The sequence below is a fragment of the Danio rerio genome, chromosome 6 (assembly GCF_052040795.2).
Source record: "Danio rerio strain M-AB ecotype USA chromosome 6, GRCz13ab, whole genome shotgun sequence".
NCBI lineage: Eukaryota > Metazoa > Chordata > Actinopteri > Cypriniformes > Danionidae > Danio > Danio rerio.
The window spans coordinates 45,738,840-45,760,703 of NC_141026.1; the positions used below are offsets into that span (position 1 = coordinate 45,738,840).

The 21,864-nt window shown below is 36.5% G+C and overlaps 1 protein-coding gene across 51 annotated transcripts in view; it reads right to left on the minus strand.

The window, feature by feature from the left end:
- foxp1b (forkhead box P1b) overlaps nucleotides 1-21,864 on the minus strand; it is a 289,418-nt gene that overhangs the window by 25,900 nt on the left and 241,654 nt on the right. For all 51 annotated transcript variants that reach the window (XR_015492852.1, XR_015492847.1, XR_015492853.1 and 48 more), the window contains 4 exon segments: nucleotides 20,929-21,121; nucleotides 13,327-13,434; nucleotides 4,266-4,353; nucleotides 1,285-1,368 (listed from right to left, as the gene is read on the minus strand). Coding sequence is in view for 37 of the 51 variants with exons in the window: in XM_087255908.1 (XP_087112034.1) it covers nucleotides 1,285-1,368; nucleotides 4,266-4,353; nucleotides 13,327-13,434; nucleotides 20,929-21,121 (473 nt within the window). In the remaining 14 variants the exon portion in view is untranslated.

The following is a 21,864-nucleotide window of genomic DNA, read 5'->3' on the forward strand; positions in this document are numbered from 1 at the left end:
ACTGAAGAGTGAGCGATCACCATTTAAAAATCTTGTTTTCCATGAATTATGATCTGCTTTAATTTAAAACATTGAAAGTAGGAATGTGGGAGAAGAGAGTAAATCCCAAATTAAAAGTTAATACATTTATATTTTTTCATTAAGCATGTAACTATTATGATCGAGATCTACAACAATGTCTGTGTATTCTTTTTTTCTTTGCATTTTTTAAATTATTTAATTAAAAAAATTCATTTTTTATGCTCCATGTCAAGTTTTATTAAACAAAAAAAGCCAAAAATGAATGAACATTTTAAAAAAAAAAGAAAAAAAGCATGTACAAATGCATACTCCACCAGAGGAGGTATATTATTTATGCATATTTAATGTACTGTATTTTCCAGAAAATTGTGTCAAAATTGCATTGGGAGGGGGAAAATAGATGAAGTTGCATTTCATAATTTTATTTTAAAAAATAAATAGAATAGGCCAACAGTGGCTGTAAAATGAAACATTTATATCCATGACAAACATGTATTTTTGTTCTCATCACTCCACAACAATTCCTTTACAATTAATAGAATTCAGAATATCAAAAGGAATAAGAATATTTAAGCATAAAACAAAACACAAATGTGAAATGCACTATAGAAAGACTCAAATACTTTCCTAATTTGGCCCCATTCTCTATTAAATACTTTTCTTGCTTGATGATAATTGTATTACATCTCTGGAATATGTCAAAGCTCATTTCAGATCAAGCGCCATATATAATTCTGAAAATATGGTGGTATTTTCAAAAATACTTTTATCTGGTGTGTGCTAAATATTTGTTTGCAATATTGTGGGACATAAGTAGGGCCAAACAAAATGTGCTGACATTTTTTGACTTTTCTGTGGAGAATTTTGTAAAAAATCTGGATTTATGCGAAATGCTTTTGGGAGTATCATAACTAAAAACTTAATATATGAAATAAAAAATTATTACCTTTTTAACTTTTATTTAATGTTTACAATGCAAATCCAATTAGATCCACTTATTTGGTAAACAAAGCAAGTCTCTCTTATATCCACTAAAAGAAAGAAAATATTACTTTACAAACTGTGTTGTAAATAAATCAAAAGAACACTTTCATATTAGTCAATAATATTACTGAATATAATACAAAAACTATACAAATATAAATTTACACACATTTACACAAGTAAATCAATAATAACTCAATAATAGGCTAAAAAACTACGGAAATCTGCACGCACACATTATGTGTGGGCCTAAGTGAAGATGTCAAGAGCGATACTTACTGGTTGTGGGGTGGGTTTGGGCTCTGTAGACTTCACATGAAGATGGGTCATCATGGCTTGGAGACGCTCTTTGTCTTTTGCTAACTGTAATCAGAAGAAAAAAGAAAAACATTTTTTTTTTCAACATTCAACATTTTCTCTTTCAGAACAAATAATCTCTCCTGGAAAAACAACATGACATAAATGTATATGACATACTGTACATGACCTTTACACTTGATACACAACCTTCAAGGAGATTTATTATGCAAAAATCACCCATTATGCAAAAAGCCCCGCCCATTAGTGACAATATCTTCCTCATTAGCATAGACAGTCCTGAGCGAGAAGCAGCCGTTTCGAATCTGCTGCTATACTAACACATAGGCATTTCTGCTCTGCCCTTTTTTCAAAATGGGGCTGGGAGCACGATCTCAGTTGAATTTAAAGTGACGGTCACCAAAATGGCACAAATAGGATTAGAGCCTAAAACGGCAGATTCGAAGAGTTATAAAACATTGTATGTTGTGTATTTTGATCTAAAACTTCACATATACACACTCTAGGGCCATTAGAGACTTATTTGACATTTTGTAAAAAGGGGTAAAATAGGTAGTGTCGATGCACTAAATGCTACATCATTGGTTCCAACAATTTTTTTGCATTCTACATTTAGAGGTAAACGGCTGAAATATCTGAGCTGCAGTATACTACTAAATGATGTCAAACACTAGTTCGTTCTTCTACAGTATATCTGGGCCTTAAGGTTTTAATAGTCACTGAGAATGAAACTCTAGCTCTCAGTCATAATGTGGCTTCATCCAAAATGAATCCACAATGAACATTAGAGAATCTCCACACACCCTTGATGTAGGCTGCATTTCACACAAAAAAGTAAGGGCCAGTGGTTTCTACTATCCCTTTCGTTTTACGATCCCTTTTGGGAAACACAGTCTATTTGTGCTCACGTCAGCTGCTACTACTTCTGGATCTATATGTGTGGGCCTGTAAATCTCCTTTTCTCTGCTTTGGTCCAGAAGAGAAGAAACGTTTAAAGACATCATGACAGTTTAAGGCATTAAAGGCTTTCTGATGTTTGTACTATCAAGCGGTGGACAGTTGAGCTTGAAGAAAACCAATGATCACTGCACTTTTAAAGCCTGGGGTAAATTTTCCTCCTGTGCACCATGTAAATACAAATTTAAAAATAGAGCTGGGTTTGACCTCAAATTGTCAGCATGAGAAGCAGAGATCAATGTGTGAACTGTAACTAGGCTTATGATGATATCAGATCTTCTTGTTGTCTTGGTATTGCTGAAGCTTTTATCACTGTATATGGTATTATTATCACGATATTGAATGTGAAGATTAGCTTGTTTGCTTTGTTTTAAAGCCTATGACTGTGAAATTTCAAGTGTATTAAAACCATTTGTGTATAAGAATTATAGGTGGGCATAGTTTAATTTTTTTTAATCTAGAATAATCTCACTGTAATCTAGGAATTATTCTAGATTAAAATGGCTCATTTGAATTCTGCTGAAGGCATTTGGAATATGTGTGCTACCAAATAATGACTTAAAGTAAGTCTTTGAGAACAGGTTTCTCAAGCCAGGTGGCGCATTAGACCAGGGGCTCATCTCCTGTTTCCAAAATGCATCACAAACTGCTTGAGAAACTGTTCTACTATGATAATTACTGATGAAAATAAATTATGCTCAATAAGATGTGTTTACTAACTGTTTATTCAGTTAAACTAGAATTTTAAACTGTAGGCCCACATAAGCTCGAAACAGTGATTTTTAATCACCTTAATCTGACTAAAGTCATAACTGAACTAAACAGAAATGGAATTAAGACATAGAGTAAGCATATATTAGTGGCATTATTGAAGTAAACATATACATGCACACTAAAATATCAAGGTGAAAGTTATCATAGCTTGTGTAGAACAGAACCAGCTCCCAACCCAACTCTGACAATAGATTAATGGCGATAGTTTTTTAATCACCCGATAAAAGTCTCACGTTAACGCTGGTAACGGCCCACCACTAATAAGAATATATAGCGTTTGTAGTTTTTAATCAAAGAATAATTATGATAAATGAATTGTATTAATAGGAGTTACTTTTTATACAATAAAGAATATAGATGCAGTGTTGGTTATTAACATTTGATTAACCTGTATTTCTGTACCTGAATACAGTTAGACTCTCCATTTGTTTGTTTTATGCAGACTATCTGTTCTACAAATTCATCAAATTGAGCTATTTAAGTCATCTTGTGAAATTATATTCATATCGCAGAAAAACAAAACATTGCAATGTCAGTTTTTTTCAGTTCGTTCAGCCCAAGTTTGAAGTATTCAACTAATTAACCAATTAGGCACTGTTATGAGCACTACGGCAAATACGATGTCAATATTCTTAAAAGGCACTATTGAAGTTTAAAAAATAGATAAATGTCCATAATATCAATATTGTATATGTTAATTATCACAATATATTGTGAGTTTTCCACACACGTCCAGCTCTGCAATGTCATTCTGTAGGTATCTGTCATGATTAATGTGTTTTAACAAGCAATGAAATACAATAATCAAAACAAGTCGATCAATTCATTGAAATGATTGGTAGTGCACCCACCATTGTTAGGCTTTTTTTTACAAAGTGTTTTATTGTGGTGCCAAATAGTTAAAAGTCATAAACGACTTTAAAACCCAGTAAAATTGGAAATGTAATTATCTTGTGGAGTTAGCCTAAGGGCACTCCATATATCTTTGCCTGGCTGTCATGCGAACATAACACATTTTTAATGACTGGTTACTCACAAATGTACAAAATAATTTAATTTCATCCCTCCCTCCTTTATCTCTGAGCTGCTACTTGAGAGCAGAGGAGCGAGAGAAAGAGAGAGAGAGAGAGAGAGAGAGAGAGAGAGAGAGAGTAGTAGAAAAGTTGCAATGAAAGCTAGAAATGGATGAACTAGGAGAAATGAGATGTTACCTGCAGTTCCAGCTGTTGAACTACTTGCATCTGTACCCTGCACTGCGCCGTGCTCCTGTCATCCAACGCATGTTCATTATTCAGATGTCTAGAGAGAGAGAGAGAGAGAGAGAGAGAGAAAGAGAGAGAGCAGCCTTCGTTTTAGTACCATATTTTACAGCCATCTATTAAACATTTGATAAAACTTTCATGGTAAAATATTGAATTACATTATCTGCACATTCTGCAGGGCAGTCATTTATTTCTCCATATTGGAAAAGTGAAAATGGCCCCAGATATGCGCATGCTAAAATGATAAAAAGTAAATAAAGCCAATGTCCACACACACGCACAAATATCAAATTCCCCAAACACAAATGAAGAGTGTCCTAACAAGATCTCAGCATTTACCGGAAATAGAAGCGCTCTTTCTACACGCCTCATGCATAATTCACAAACCTATAGAGAAACTAAGTTGAGCAGACGAGAGAAGCACCTCGCCAGACCCAGGTATAAAAAAAAAATAAAAAAAAGATATTATAAATCGGCTGATGTGCACTTCTGACCCTCCCTGCTTTCAAAATTAAATGGATTCTTGGTATTTTCGGTGGCTTCTGTAGTTAATTATGTCATCTAGATTAAGAGAACTCAAATGAAGCCAGGAGGAAAAAGGCAAAGGACAACAAGGAGAAAAGAGATGGAATCTGTCATAAACTTGAATTATGAATATAATTACGCATGATTATTTTATACCGCCAAGACCCTTTTTTTCTCCCCCGCACGTTTATAACTAATCTAAATAAGTAGCTGGCCTCTGCAAAGCGGGCCAAGCTTTCCTTTTTTTTACCTCACTTTTTTTGTGTGGTGATTTATATAAAATGGTGGAGATAAGACTCACGAGTGAAGGAAATATGATTGGAGGATTTTTATCAGCCCTCGCATGAATTATGGTTGGAAAATGCTTATGCAGGGGCATTTCATTAATCATTTAATCATAATCCGTGCAGGATGTTTGAACTGATTTCACAAATACCCTTTCATTTCACTACTTCATTATGCCCGCTAATGGATCCAATATATTATATATATCATAAATTATATCGCATCTCCGCTGACCATGTAGGTCACTGTCACCAGGCAGAGGCACAGGAGCGTTTTTCCACGTGCTCGTCTCCCCAAATGCACGTTTACAGTCTTCTGTCGCAAATCAAAGTGTCGTGCCCGGACCTGAGCAGGGGCCGAGACAAGGGGAGCCAGAGCTGATGTTGATGGCGTCATAAATTTGGCGAGGTGGCGTGACATGATGGCAGCGGCGCCATTATTAAGAATAAAGACAACATACGAGAGCATGGCTGCAAAATCCATGTGTGTGGAAAACACACTCGACGACACTTGTGACGGAGAGCGGTTTTGACTTCGGAAGTGGAGCACTCAACCTTGAAAGGGAAATGATCTAAACGTGCGTCAAAACAGACTCTGTTTTCCTTCAGAATGAGCATATAAATACCACGTGCCTTTTTGAACGCTGACACGCCGCGAACGGGATACTCTGAATGATTCGTTTCATAAAAACAACACAAGGATTAGGGACGGCGAGTGTTTTAACGTGGCCGCGATAAATCCACACCTTGTTTAAACCGATATTGTGTCTGTTCTGGCTTCCAACATTAATCAACTAAAAACAAGGCGCTTTTGAAGTCAGGGAAGGTTGAAGAGGGATCATGTAAACATTTCAAAACAACCACCCAGTTTTCATTTGCCGAGAGATAAAATAGGTACAGGGCGTCTCGCATTTTCAATGAACGCGCGGCTGGACGTGACATGCTTTGGAATTCGCCCCCGCTACCTCTTTTCATCCTTTGTTACAGTGGACGTTTTTCTTTTTTCCCCCCGTCCTCTCCTCCATTCCGTCTAATGACATGTAGAGTCACAGTGCATAATTAATAGGAAATGAAATATTCAAATGGCCCTTAATGCAGCCTCTCGGAAGAGTGTCTGGACAAGAGGAGCTCCGGAGAACGGCAGATTTGACGTTGGGAGAGACTATGAGCGCTGGCATGTGTCACTTTCTGGACTTCAAACGAAGGCTGTTTAAAAGCTTTCTGGCAGGATGACAGCCCCTAATGTAAATGGCCACAATAAAACAAGTTAAATAGACATTACTTAAACAGTCAGCGTTTTACATATCACTGAAGCTTGCTGTCCTTTAGCCCAGGTTTTAATGATGCCCTAGAAAGGTCTTTCTATTACAGTGATGGCAGGATCAACTATTGTTTATTCCCAAACAGGCGCAGCTGTTTCAACAGCTAAACATCCCTATGTCTTTTTCCTTATCTTCTTGCCTTACGCAAAAGAATTACGCTTATCTACTGATTTTATTTACTTATGCTGCTTGCCTTTGATGGGTAAATACAATATCCAGGATGAGAAGGAAAAAAAAACACAACATGCTTGTTTGCGATAGGTAACCATAAGCAGAAACCAGTTCTAAGACTAATACAGCAAAAACGGTATTCAAATAAAAAAGCAATATGAATTTTAAAAAAGATAAACACTGAAACACAGGATTGTCACAGAGCGGTGATTTACAACCTTTTACACTCCAATGGCCATGATATTATTCAGTTGTTAAAGTTATTCAACATTTGACAAGCATTTATTAAGCTTATATATATAGTCAATATGAAAATGAGAGCATTGACATTTTATTCATTTACACATCTTTCCGGGAAACAGGTTAAATCATATTGTAATTATATTTTATATAGTATAAAAATGTATATGGGGCAGTTATATTTATTTAATTTACATGACTTTCCTGGACTAAATAAACTAAATGGATAAATAGTCTTTCTGAAATATCCAAGCTTTTCCAAGACCAAGATAATCATGGTTCTTTATTAAAAAAAATGGAATCATTTTTAAAATAAGTTTGTATTATTTTATTTCATGTCATCTTAAGGCCTACCTGGACCCATGATCCTAAAACATTGGTCCTTAACTGGATTCCTGGGGGGGCCGCAGATCTGCATAGTTTTGCTCCAACCCTATCAAACTAACCTGATCCAACTGATCAAGATGTTTAAGACTACTGGAGACTATTAAGCAGGTGTGAGATAAAGATGCTCCAAGAGCTGTGGCCTTCCAGGAATTGAGTTTGAGACTATTGCCCTAAAGCAACTGTCCTAGAGCCAAAAAGCTAATGCAACTAGATGGCAGAACTGCTGAATTTGACCACTCAAATATTCCAGGTCACAGATGCCCCTGACCTCCTATAAATGTGTCCAAGCTCTTCCATAAACCTCTGCCCCACTCTTGCGGTTCTACAGGAAAAACACCCATCAAATCCAGCGCTGCTTCTTTTTTATTTATTAGATCTGTTATCATCCTGCACGACTAGGTATGTTTTCATTTGAAGACATAATAAATATCTGTATGCTTTAAAACAACACCACTGCACGTCATCGGTTGTTTCTGTTGGCTCAACCAGTGGAGCTGTATTTGATGTTAGCAAGCATCTCTCAGCGTTCCGCACAACGGTGTCTTTAGCTACCCAGAAAATGCTTATCATCCAGGTAATTGACTCCCGGATTGTGTTTATGGTTGCTCGGGTGGTGGATGTACATGTGGGAATGTTTAGCACATGGCCGGTTAACACCTTCAGCGTGCCAGCTGAACTCTCACCCAGCCTCGCTCTTTACAAAGACGGCTTTGTAGAGCGTCTCTGAATGTTTTCTCAACATGTTCCAAGCAGTTTAGGGCAGGCAAGAAAAGTAAACAAGATGTTGCCATGATAAAAACACTTGTGTAAACATCACAGAGTGTACTTAAAGAGAGCACTTCTCTCTCGCTCACTCTTTTGCAGCTCTGAAATGCTAATTTCTCCTGTTTCAATAAGCAAATTATGAAACAGGGGTTTTGTCAACAGAAAAAAAGGCAACCACAATACAAAAACATACCATAACAGATCCACAGTCTAGAAACTCGAGGGTAAAATTGGATTGAATCAGAACGAAGATTGCAGTGTCTCATTTTGGTGCTACTTAAACGTCTAAGCTGTTGATTGAACTCAGGGTTGCAGGAAGGTTCATAAATGTACTTTATATAAAGAAAACAACTGGCTGTCTGTTATGATCACCAGCAATCTAGCAGCTGCAGATGCTGGCAAACACACAGTTCACTAAAAAACTACAAATCCCCCAGTATATGGACTACAAGTTCCAGTCATGCACCGCTCACACACACCTGTTCTTAATTCTGTTAATTGCACACACTCATGACTGGGAGTTGCTCATGAACGGATTACATTGACTATATAACAGCACACATGTACACCTCTTGGCTGAGTCTTTTTATACTGATTGTGAACATTACGACGCGCATTACGACATGTTTTCCTTGATTGTTTGAACCTTTGCTTTAAATTATTTGTTTTATGTTGCTTGCTGCCTGCCTTTTGACCATCCGCCTGTTGTATGACCTTGGCTCTGGATTTGCCTGTTTACATCTGTTTGCCCCTGTATTGACTATTGCTTGTTTGACTATTCTTAATAAACCTGCATTTGGAACTGCACTCCTTTCTCAGCATCCGCTTCACATTACACTATCATTTAAATAGTAAACTTTAGGTATTGCAGTTGTAATTTGTAAAGTGTTCACACACAGCATGATTTTTCTAACAGGAAACATGATATATGAGCAGCTCACACATGTGCTTTGAATCGTTTTTGGACATCTCAGTTTGTAACCTGGACACCAATAACCACAGGCATGATAAGTTGACAAGTGAATTTGTGAGGCCAATACATTATGTACTCTATTATTTGAAACAGCTTTATGATAGGTCAGTACATGCAGAAAGTAAGTAGAGGCATCCATTTTTTTGCTAGAGAAGGCAAATATGGTCTGTTCTGCAAACAAATTGCAGACATTTGAAGCCGGTTTCTTAATAATATATTTTTAGGGGCTTTCACCTTAATTATGGCAGGATAGTGGAGATTACAGATAGGAATGCATTGGGAGCAAAGAGAGAGAGCGAGAGAGAGAGAGAGAGAGAGAGAGAGAGAGAGAGAGAGAGAGAGAGAGGGAAAGGAGCAGCAAAGGACCTCGAGCTGGGAATTAAACTTGGGTCGTCGTGAGCCATCAGTGCTTTGTGTTGCCGCACTTAACCACTAAACTATTGGCGCCGACAAGCTGGTTTGGTTTTATTAGTACTGCAATGGTTACTTAATGTTATTTAGTGTTATATTATTGTAATGGCTTAACATTTTATTATGCATTTACAATAAATTACCTTTCTATTTACTTTGGTTTTTATATTTATGTATACTTTAAACGTTAATATATTGATCAATTAAACATGGTGTCATTGTAATTAATTAATTAAAGTCATTATTTATTTACACAACAAAATTCTTTTTGTGAAAAACATTCTAAGCACTTAGTGAACTTCTTCATATATATTTCTCCACTGATTCTAAATAGATAATAATATTATCAGAGCCAAGACTGTTTTTAAACAAACCTGGCAGAATGAGCCTGCAGTCTGAAGCACAAGCTATGACCCTGAAGTAGAGGGGGAAAAAAACCCACACACACACATAGAGAAAAGCGGTAGGAGTGCAGCTGCGGTTCTGCTTACCACTCGTTTTTCAGCTTGGTCTCGGCTTGTGGGGCTTGCTTTAGTCTGAACCTGGGATAATGGAACAGTGTCATATCTTGTTTGGAGTGGGACTAATCCAGCCTAACACACACTCGCAGATCTGCTGCCATCATCTCATCTCCAGCACACACACATACTGGAGATTAAGTGAGAGCAGGGATCAGGGCGATCAACTGACTACCTTTAGCCTGGTCTTTGGTTTAGGTGTTGTTTAGGGAGTCTGGTGCTGTGTGTTGGCAAGTACTGGACTTTAGCAGCATGGGCAGGTCAAGCTTCGTTCAGTTGAGTGGTCAGGTGAACAGACACTGGTTGAAGTACACTGCAGCTCTGCACAAAAAGTTTGACCAAAGGAATAGCCGTGCCCAACTGAGCCTGGTTTCTCTCAAGGTATTTTTTTTCTTCTTCACTTTCGTCAATTGGATAAGTTTGATCCTTGTGGGACTTTGGGACTTGTGGAGCTATGCATCGATGGATTTGCTCTTCAGTGTTTGGAATTTCATCAGTGAAAATTAAACCACACAGAGCTGATCTTTAATTCTGAAAACTTGACTGACAGTTTTAGTTTACAAGAACTTCTATGTTAAGCTGCTTTGACACAATCTACATAGTAAACGTTCTATATAACAGGGTACATACAGGAATCAGAGAATGAAATTTAACCCCTTTTAAGTCTTTATGGACTCTCTCCATACATTTTATGACCTCATCTGCGACATTTTAACTTAGTATATTTACTAAATGTTAATTGTAAACTTATACATTATTCATATACTGTATAAAAATGCTAATCCAGTAGGTGGCGCCTATAGAACAGCAGGAATAACAGAGTTTCCCTGGTTACTGCAGTAAACAAAACAGCATGATGTCAAATCTAGCAGGATTTTCGTGATTTCTGAAAAACTAGACAAAATTCTAATATTCAAAGATTAAATGATTACAAAATATAATACCTTGTAAAATTGCATTTAAGACTTTTTAATACTTTTTCAGGATCTTAAATTTGTCTAAATGGATTTATCAACTTTTAATACTTTTTAAGACCCCATGGACACCCTGTATGAATAAAGATTAATTGATTTGACGGTAAAAACCAGTGAGGTGATCATATGGGTGATGCAGATTTAGTTTTCAGGCAAATTTAGGTTTGCAAAAATTTTCTCTCTTCACAGTACAGCATGTCACATAAAAATGCATTGCATCCTTGCTGAATAGAAGATATGACTACTATAAAATGTTGTATGAGTATATTGGAAGCCTAAGCACGTCTGTACAGTCTTAGTAGACCGATTTGCCTATTAATATCAATGATGAAAAGAATTGTGCTGCTTTATTAAAAAAGTAAACACAGTTATACCTTTTTTCTTTAATGGATCCAAAATTGAAACGCTTTTATTTAAAATGTAAAAAAGAAAAAACGTTCCTGAGATGTTACTGACTTCAAAACATTTGAATAGTGGTATAATGACAGCCAAAAGAATGTACTGGGCTGTTTTTCATCAAAATTTTTACATTTAGATTTTTCCATGTGTAGTGGGTGGTTGAGCTAAGACTGGTTAAGATGTTCTGGGTAATTACTGGATGTAAGAACAATATTAGCAGCAAGCATCAATAATATGTTTCTAAAAACAAGAGGGACCTAAGCCGAGAGAGAGAGAAAAAGAGCTGGAACTCTTCTTCTTGTCTGTAAAAAGGCAGACAAGGGCAAACCTGCTGTACTCTCAGAATGTGGGCCACCATAGACAAACATCCCCACATGTTTGTTTTGGGACAAAGTGTCAGTAATCACCATGGGGACTGCAGTTATCACAGACAGCACAGAACCCTGATCAAAACCACAGCACAGAGAGCAGCACTCTGCTTCACACAAGAGCCCAGGCCACACAGAGAGACAGAATATGACTGGGACGAGAGCGATTGAAAATACTGTGACATCTTCATAGGGACATATCATACGTAAAAAGTGTGTACAGGATTTATTTTGTTATTCTTATGATCCTAAATTATCTCAAAGGTTCCAAAGGATTCTAATGAGATCAATTGAAAAATCTAAAATGTCTATGAAGTGTTTGGATCTACAGTATGTTTGATTCTTATACTGGGTTCACACCAGACGCAAAGCATGATATCACTTGTGGGATGTTTTTCACCTAATGCGAATTTTCCCCACAAATTGTTGATTTTAAACTTGCACGAAAGACGTGATAAAGGTGATTTTAATGTGTTCAAATGTTTCAAGGATTTCACATCATTTACACTGCTAGATACAAATTTACCTCTATTCACAAAGTTTGTATTGAAAAAAAGCCAATCTTGTATCTTTTTGTGCGAATATGTAAAGTTCAGGTGAAATCAAAATAAAGTTTTCTAGGTGTTAGTATCAGTATGTTTTAGGGATATCTATAATTGAGTGGGTTCAAAAAGTGATGAAATTTGCATTTAGAAGATATAAACATCCAAAGCTTGCTATTTGTCACTTCCATTTAAGAGATCAACATTAGCTGCGTTCGAAATTGCATATTTTCAAACTATATAGTATACTCAAAACAGTATGCGAGCTGAGAAGTATGTCCAAATTCATTGGAAAACAGTATGCAAGAAAGCATCCAGATGACCTACTACTTCTGGAGGGATTTTGAAGTGTGCATCTGATGGACGCTCCCGTATCTCATGATGCACCAGGAGAGAATTCATTAATAGGAGTGATGCAACTGACGCAGGTAGGTCACGTGATGATGACAAAATGGCGAATGTAGTACATTTGAGTTCTACTCACAGTCATAATGTATAGAACGTACTTTTATAACGTTCGAGTAGTCAATTTGAATACAAATGTGCAAATTCGATGTCACATGCAGCCAAGGTTTTTGACGTCACCTCATTTCTCATCAAATCTTCAGGCCTATCAAATGCTCTATAGCAGGGGTGCTCAACCCTGTTCCTGCAGAGTTTAGCTCCTACCCCGATCAAACACACCTGAACCAATTAATTAGGACCTGACGCCACTTGATAATTACAGGCAGGTGTGTTTGATTAAGGCTGCATCTGAAATCGGCAGGAAGGTAGATCTCCAGCAACAGGGTTGGCCACCCCTGCTCTATAGCATCTGAAATGTTCCTGCCCTCCAAAACGCTTCTCATTTGTTGATTTCTTGATCTCAACCACTCTCACTGGCAGATCTGTGATAAAAACGAAAACAATACTGGCTGTTTTTTTAAAGGGGAGGAGCTTCTATATGTCCTGTCCTGAGTTCGTGTTTCAATTAAAATTACATCACAAATAGAACAAAAATGCAAGCACTTCGCTGAACCTCTACTAAATATCTAATAGCATCCTTCCAAATTATTTGATTTCGTATTCAGTTCCAAAAGAATCACGATTGGAACACATGTTCTGTATTTTTTGTGTGTGTCAGACACTTACTTTAGGAACGACTGAAAATCTTCAAACACAGCTTCACATCCTGGCCATTTGCAGACGCCGTGACCGTAGAGAGGGTGACTATGAGGAGAATGATCATCCAGCGTCGACCTAGAAGAAGAAAACACACATTAGCGGATACAGAAGCTGCAAATATCGGAGATACAGACACACACACACAACATGCTCACGCATCATTGGACTTTTATGAAAGAGGCTAAAGAGTAATTAATCTCCATAATAATACTTGATGTAATATTAATGGCTTCTCCACTAAAATATGACAACTAATAAAGAAGCCTTCCCCTTCAGCACCAAAAAACCATTGCAGCGTGTTGTTTTATTGACACAGCACTGACTCTCACATGACTTCTACAGGAAGTGTGCGATCAGTGCAGTCATGTGATCTCTCGTAGCCGTAGCTGCCAGCCAATCAAAGAGCACGATGGTGTCCAATCAATAGTCAATTAAGCGTCTCTGCGGATGCGCAGGCAGGAAGTCTTTGATCGAGTCTCAGAAAGACAGCATGTCCTTTAGCGCTGAGCCCTGAACCACGGCCTCTGCCTTCCACCTGGAGCAACAAGTGTTTCCCACAACAGGAAGCTCCTAAATCCATCTGGCCTGCTCCCGCCAAGAGCAAACAGTAAACACAGCCCACCTGTTATCAGTTTATTTATCAGGGTCGTCAGCAGATCAGTACAGCAGGCCTTCATATGAACTACGCTGCAGGCACAATACTGCTGAGCTGTGAAGAGCCACCGTTTTTTTTCTTCTTCTTAGTTTCAGCAGTGTGATTTTATCTGCAGACGGGAATGTAGTGGGAATTGTACATTTTAAAAGCTAGTCGAAATAAACAATGTTAAGTCTAGTCTTTATTTAACAGTAAAACTGCATTATGCCCAATTATCAGCATTACTCGATCTACACTAGGCCAGTCATGATCATTTTTGTTTTGCGATGCAGTCACAGAAATTGTTGCAATAAGCGATATTATTGTCATTTCGAGATCATTTTATGCCACTGACTACATAATGATTATATAACAGCATAATAATGTAAATAGCCATAAACACTTTAAAATAAGTATAATTCTTAAGCTTAATCAGAAACTATAATTGGATGTTAAAAAGGTAAATGTCCTATTATAGATACACTATTAAATGCCCTATTAGAAGGGCCAGACAGAATCTGCCGATATTTTTTGCTATTTCTACACAGAATATTGTGAAAAATCTGGGTTTTATGCTGAATGATTTTAGAAGTATCGTAACTAAAAACTTAATATGTAAAAAAATAAAATAAAATTATATATATATATATATATATATATATATATATATATATATATATATATATATATATAATTTTATTTTTATTTTTTTACATATTAAGCTTTTAGTTACGATATATATATATATATATATATATATATATATATATATATATATATATATATATATATATATATATATATATATATATATATATAAAGGCAAATTACTGTATAACAATGGTTTGTTCTGTAGACTACCAAAAAATACAGTTTAAAGGGGCTAATAATTTTGACCCTAAAATGGCTTTAAAAAAAATTAGCTTTTATTCCAGCCTAAATAAAACAAATAAGACTATCTCCAGAAGAAAATATATTACTGGAAATACTCCTTGCTCTGTTAAACATCATTTGGAAAATATATATAAAAAGAAAAAACTTTAGCTGTATATTTCAGAAATAATATATTAAAATTTTTCTAAATATTAAGACAGAATGCATCATCAATGCAAATTATACAGAACACATCTGTTTACAGACTTTTTAAAAACGTAAATATTAAAATCTAGTATAAAATTAATGACTTGAACTCAACAAATGAAAGATCATACAAGAACATATGAAGGTGGCTGTTTTATCTTGTTTACTTCTAAAATGACACTATCAATAAGACTTGAATTGTGACATGCTTAAACTGTTGTGAATCAGGAAACAAAGCTCATTTTAAACAATGGATGACTAAACAGTTTTACCCAACACAGAGGAAGAGGTTTTCTTTCGCGGCTGACCTCATTCATTCTGTACAGAAAACAATAAATACAAAAGAGTCTGAGCTTGTCAGTGATCTTGTCTGTCCATTGAAGCGTGTAAAGTGTGGCAACTCCTGCAGTTCTTAGAAACGCTTTAAAAGAGTAAGACACAAAGAAGACAGACTTGAATTTTGACTTGCATTCGAGGTAAAGTAAAAAAATGGCATAAAAAACAAAACAAACCATTGCATTTACTGTATATCCCTAATAAACTCTTATAGCTGCAGCCTAAATGTTTTCCTGTGAGGCAGTACGGCTCTGTCATATCATCTTTCATTACATTATGGATTTGGATCGTATTATCATTCACCAAGCACCTAAGTATCATCGTGGAAGAAGAAAGGTCTGACGTCTGGAGAGCTCAGACAGGAACTGAGCACTTTGTCACAACACTATTACTGTGCTTCATGTCTTCATGTGGATAAAAATCATCAAAGACACACACTCCTCTACTGGCAAATCCCCAGACCCCGACTCAATCCTCTACTGTATCCCAACCCCCTCCGAAATGTTTTAATTATCATTTGCAGAGTTGAAGATCAATTAAAAGAGAGGTTAAGGGGCTCGTTTAGGGGGGTAAATCTGATTATTTATCTCTTTAAAACAAATTGTCTGGGTTTTAATTCCCTCGAGCGTGGCATTCCTAAAGGATTCTGGGAGTGGAGGGAAGGGGCGAATTAGGAAAGGTGACACTCTTTTTCTTTTAGTGAAAGAATGAAAGATGTCAATAAAATAAAATAAAATAAAAAACAAAAAAAAATTTAAAATAAATAAAACTCAAAATAAACTAAATTAAATAAAATATTAAAAAAATCAAATAATAATAATAAAAAAGTAATAAAAAAATAAAAATAAATAAAAAATAAAATAAACATTATAAAATAAAACTAAATAAACAAAAAACAAACAAAATAAACTAAATAAAATAAATAAGATTAAATAATAAATAAAAAAATCTAATAAATAAAAAATAAAATAAACTTAAATTAAATAAAACAAAATAAAATAATAAATAAAAAATCTAATCAAATCAAATAAAAAATTAAATAAACAAAATTAAAAACATTAAATTAAATAAAATAATAATAAATAAATAAATAAAATAAAATAAAGATTACCCAGTCAACCCTGACTTATATCATCTATTTTCCAATCACCCTAGTAAAGTTCAAGCAGGTTCATGGGTGTTTTTTTTTTGTCCCTTATTTGTGCACTGATGGGTCGGATGGACTGACACGTCGAAGGCTTTTATCATATTTGGGTGTGTATGAGGTGCTTGTCTCTGTGCAGGCACCAGTGGGAGCCGATGGAGGCTGCTAAAAGCAGGGTAGCATCGCGTCTAAACATGTACGAAGTGATTGAGTTTCTCTCTCCTTCCTTTAAGACGGAAGTGAAAAGACAGTGAATGATGCCGTTGGATGCACTTAAGGTTTTAGTTGCAGGCGTCGCAGCGACTGGCCAGATTTTATATGACACATGAAACGGCCTGCGCGGTGCTTAAGACCCCGGCGGTAAACCTATCTGAGAGAGCTAAAGCACAGCAAGTCCATCAGCGCACAGCCGCCCGCCTGTTTCACGACAACAGGGACCTGCAGAAACCACATCAATTAAAAGTTCATTAACGTTTGCGAGTCCACATTTCATTTCCCCCACTCAAAAGCCCTGGATTTCCAGCAACTGAGCTTCTACTCTCTTAATAATAAAGAACGGAAGAGGGGTTTTCACAATGATGCCATAGAAGCACCTTTACTGGTTATCCCAAGAACTTTTTAAAAGTAAAGTGTACTGTAGAGTACATTTTGTGTAATGTAAAGTTTCTTCAGGGACAACAAAAAAATCGTGTTTTTTTAATTTTTTTTTTAATAAATATTTGGATCAAAAGCTGTAGAAATTTGCAAGGTGCGTTAGGTCACATGTTTGCTTATGAAACTACACTGAAAATCGTTAAGTTATTATGAATGTCTTTATAATAGAATGCATTCAAACACTACTCCAGCACTAATTCTTCAGCTAACACACAGAAGAGAGAGTGGTGATCTCCTGCTCCTTTTTTTCTGACAGATCTGAGATACTCAGTCTACAAAATGCCTTCTTCACGGCAGGGCTGCTAAACTGCTGTTGACGTCTTCTTTAATCTCTGACACCGAGCAAGAGGCAGCGAGTGAAGCAGGGAGCTTTCCGACATGTCTTTTTGAGTGTTTCTAGCCTGCTATGGCACAAAAGGCTTGTGGTATTGTGATAGAGAACGGGTTGTTTATGCACTTTGAGGAAACGGGAGTGATAGACTGTTTCTCTATGGGAGAGTGTGAGAATATCGTCTGCAGAAATAAAATAAGAAAGCATTAAAGCATGACTGAGTTGCTCTGTTTCAAAAAACGAGTAAGCTGCCTATTCAGATGCCATTATTTAATTAGGAACTTAGCAGTATTAAAGATGATTTCAAATTAAAAGCAAGCCATTGCAGGTTTAAATGTGTATATTTTAACTAATACAACATCCAGAAGAATGCTGTATGTGGGATAAAAACTGTTGTTATTATGTGTATGCAAGTGATGAGATTTTCATCAGTTAAAAAATGTACTGAGCTATAATCGACATGAAAAAATGGAAACAAACTATGTCATTTTCATGGTTGCATCTCATTTTTGGTTTAAAGTTCAAATTATTTTGAATTTTTGCGAGTTAAGTGAGTTTAGCTGAGGGCATGGACCGATCCTTCCACCCCAATTTTAATGCTGTCCCACTCGAACTATAGTTTTGATTAGGAACTGGGTGGATTTCATTCTGATGATCTGGCAACATTGGTTAACTTCACCAGAGTTTATTTATGAGTGGACTAAGACCTCTGTAAGAGGGGGTTCCATCTATTTCCAAACAAACTCTGGTGTGTTTTGACCAAGTTTGGTGCTCATCAGAACTTGAAGCATCCACTGAAAAAAACATTAGACATCTTTTTAGGATTCCAAAATGCAGTACAGCATTATTATAAAAGCAAATAACTTGATAAACAGTGCAAATCAGGTAAAGAAAATCTAAGTAAATTAAATAAGTTAAATAAAAATAAATAAATAAATAAAATTTCAGCCAATATCATGTGCGAAAAATTTCTCTACTTAAAAAGAAATGTCACTTGTTCAGTAACATGCTAACGTCAAACCTAACAATAACAGTTCAATAAGCCTGCTATGACCAATTTGAATGGCATGTTCAAGAAGAAACGCAGAAAGTAAGCCCCATAGCATAAACTACATCAGGGCCAGTTGAAAAAGATGTTAAGCAAAGCTGCCATGAATTCCACTCTTCACTACATGAGTAGAAAAAGCCGAGAGACATGTATGTGAACTCTCTCTTTACCTTTGGCTTGTTTTGCAGTACTAAATGTGTTTTCATTCGCATTGCTTTCATAACAACACATTGGTTTTGATCAGTCAAATCTGAGTCAGATGTGAAAAGAGAGAGAGAGAGACAAATAAATGAGCTCACAGTGCCTGGAGGCTTCTCACCAGCGGTTCAAAGATCAGGACTGAGCACATGAAAACAAGCAAATGTGTTATAAACTAAATTAATCTCTTCCTTAAAGACACAGCGATGTGATGCTTCCACCAAATAAATCTTTAAGTGTCAGGGCTTTAAAGAGGCTTTACGGTGTTTAGCAAAGCTGTGCTGTGTTGTGTTGTGCAACTGTTGCATGTAATAGCATTAAATCAACTTCTCTTTAGGTGCGTTTACACAAAATAGAGCGATTCAGCATTGAAAGATTTATCAGTTTTTGTTTTCAATATCGCAAAGTTGAATTTCAGAAAATCACCTGAATGTTATTTAAAACGCTAAGCCAACCAAAATGGTTCTAGGTTGATTTTATTTTCATTGCAGTAATCTGACCTGTAATCTGCCATTCTCTCAGGTGTTTTACTGGAATTCCCTGATGAACAGGACTAAGTGGACATGCATGGTCCTTATTGAAAATGGCAGAGTACTTAGAAAAGATAAAATTAGGCTTAATTTGCAGGAAATGCCCTGTGGGTATCTGTCTATCAAGCTGGCTTTCCTAGAAGGGATTTCCACCTTAATAAGAGACACAGCAGGCAGCGCAATGGCGAAATGGGTAGTGATGTCGGCTCACAGCAAGAAGGTCACTGGTTCTAGCCTCGGCTGGGTCAGTTGGCATTTCTGTGTGGAGTTTGCATGTTCTCCCTGTGTTCATGTGGGTTTCCTCCAGAAGCTCCGGTTTCCCCCACAGTCCAAAGACATGCACTATAAGTGAATTGCGTAAGCTAAACTGTCCGTAGTTTGTGTGCGATCGTGTGAGTGTGTGTGTGTGTGAGTGTGTGAGAATGAGAGTGTATGGATGTTTCCCAGTAATGGGTTGCAGCTAGAAGAGCATCCGCTGCGAAAAAAGTATGCTGGATAAGTTGGCAGTTCATTCCGCTGCGGCGTCCCCTGATTAATAAAGGGACTAAGCTGTAAAGAAAATGAATGACTAAATAAGAGACACTGCGAAATCTTGTTGGCTTTACAGTGTTTTCCTATCAAAGAAATGTATTCCTACCTTTTGGGATATTACATAAATATATGCTGTATTGAAATGTTGGATTTTTTTTTAATCCAATGAGAGAACACACACATGAATGCCTGAAGAAAGAAAAGAAAAAAACCTCTTGCCTTGATGTTCAAGCAAAAACTCAACAGATGATGTGAATGTAAAACTGAACTAACCAGCGAAACAATCTCAGCACACTCAGTTTTCCCTAAACGCCTTGTCAAATGCATAACATTTTTGCTTGGAAAAATGAATCACGATTAATCGCATCAAAATTAAAAGTTTGTTTTAGCGTAATATATGTGTGTGTATTATATACATTTATTAAATATATGTGATACACACACATACATAGAAACAAAACTATACAAACTCATTTTGTTACATAGACATTTAAATTTATATATAATTTGTAAGATATACATGTATACTTTATTTCTAAATACATGCATGGTTGTGTGTTTTTATATATACATAATACAGTGCACACATATTACTGTATGCCAATACAAACTTTTATTTTAGATGTGATTAATCACGATTAATCTTTTCGTGTAAACATAGCCTCAGAATGATAAAAACACACTTAGAAAGAACAAGTCGTTCTGAAATGGTCATAATATCAAATGATTGCGCTTCATCAGTATACTCAGACTAATGTATTATGTAGTAAAAACAGAGCTACAGTAATTTCCCTGGTTGGAGCTACCTACATTTATATTATTTATACTTTGCGCCAGCTTCCCAGAAAGGGATGTTTTGTTATCTTGAGAATTAAAATCATTTTATTCAAAAATTACTCAAACTCAAATGAATTGTATGTGTGCGTAGGACCGGTAGAGTTAAATATGTATGTTTTCGTATGTATATGTACTTATAAGTATAGCCTCAAGAGCTTTACAACATTCTTCAACAGCATCTTAGACTGCCCTCAAAAGTGCCTAGTCAACTCCAAAAACTCTCAGGTCAACATTTGGCCACCTTACCCTTCTCTCTTGAGCGAGTGGCTGATGTACTGGCCGTTGGTGGATCCATGCTGGTTGTGGTTTTTGAGTGGAACGGGGGAGGGGGAGGACAGGTCCAGACCCCGGTGACCGTTATTGGTCACGCTGTTCTCCTCCTTCACATGGCTGTTTGTCACCTCCTTCCACAGCTGCTGCAGTTCGGCTGGAATCATGCCTGCCACAAACAAATTGGATAATTAAATCAATTAACAGCTAATCTGGTTCTACTCATGGCATAATTAAATAAAAAACAAGGGCTCAGTAAACAAAAGGGGGGCATTAATTATTCCACTACAGGCTGATACGCGGCGCCTGCCCTCTCGCTCTGCCATTCTCTCTCTCTTTTCCCCTACGTGCAACATGAAGCGTGTTTGTGTACAGAAATTCCCTGGCATTCACGCGCATTTCATGCTTGAAGTAAATAATTAACATACAGACAAGGCATGAAATCTGAATAATCACCATTATTTCTCTGACAAGGAAGTCAGCCAGCTCTCTCTCTCACACACATACACGCATACACACAAAACAAGACCACAAAAGCATCCCTCTCTCCGCGGATAGAGAGGGAGAAAGTGAAAGAACGAACAAGCCCCCAGGGTAATACTCTCGAAAGCATGTTAATGTGCAAAATGCTTAAAGTTTTGCACCGCCTCCAATTGACACAGACGACTTAAACCTCATTTAACAAGTCAAGCACACTGCGGCTCATACGTCCTTTGAAAAAAAAGAGAGAAAAAGATAAGTGGGAAGAAAAATTGCTTGAAGACAAGATGTTGCTTCAATTCTGTGACAGACACACAAACACTTATACACACACCCACATAAGCAACCATCGCTCAATGCATTTCGGCTGAGAATTACAAAGGGCTAACGATGAAATTAACCCATTCGAGTGGCCACATTTGTAAATGACCT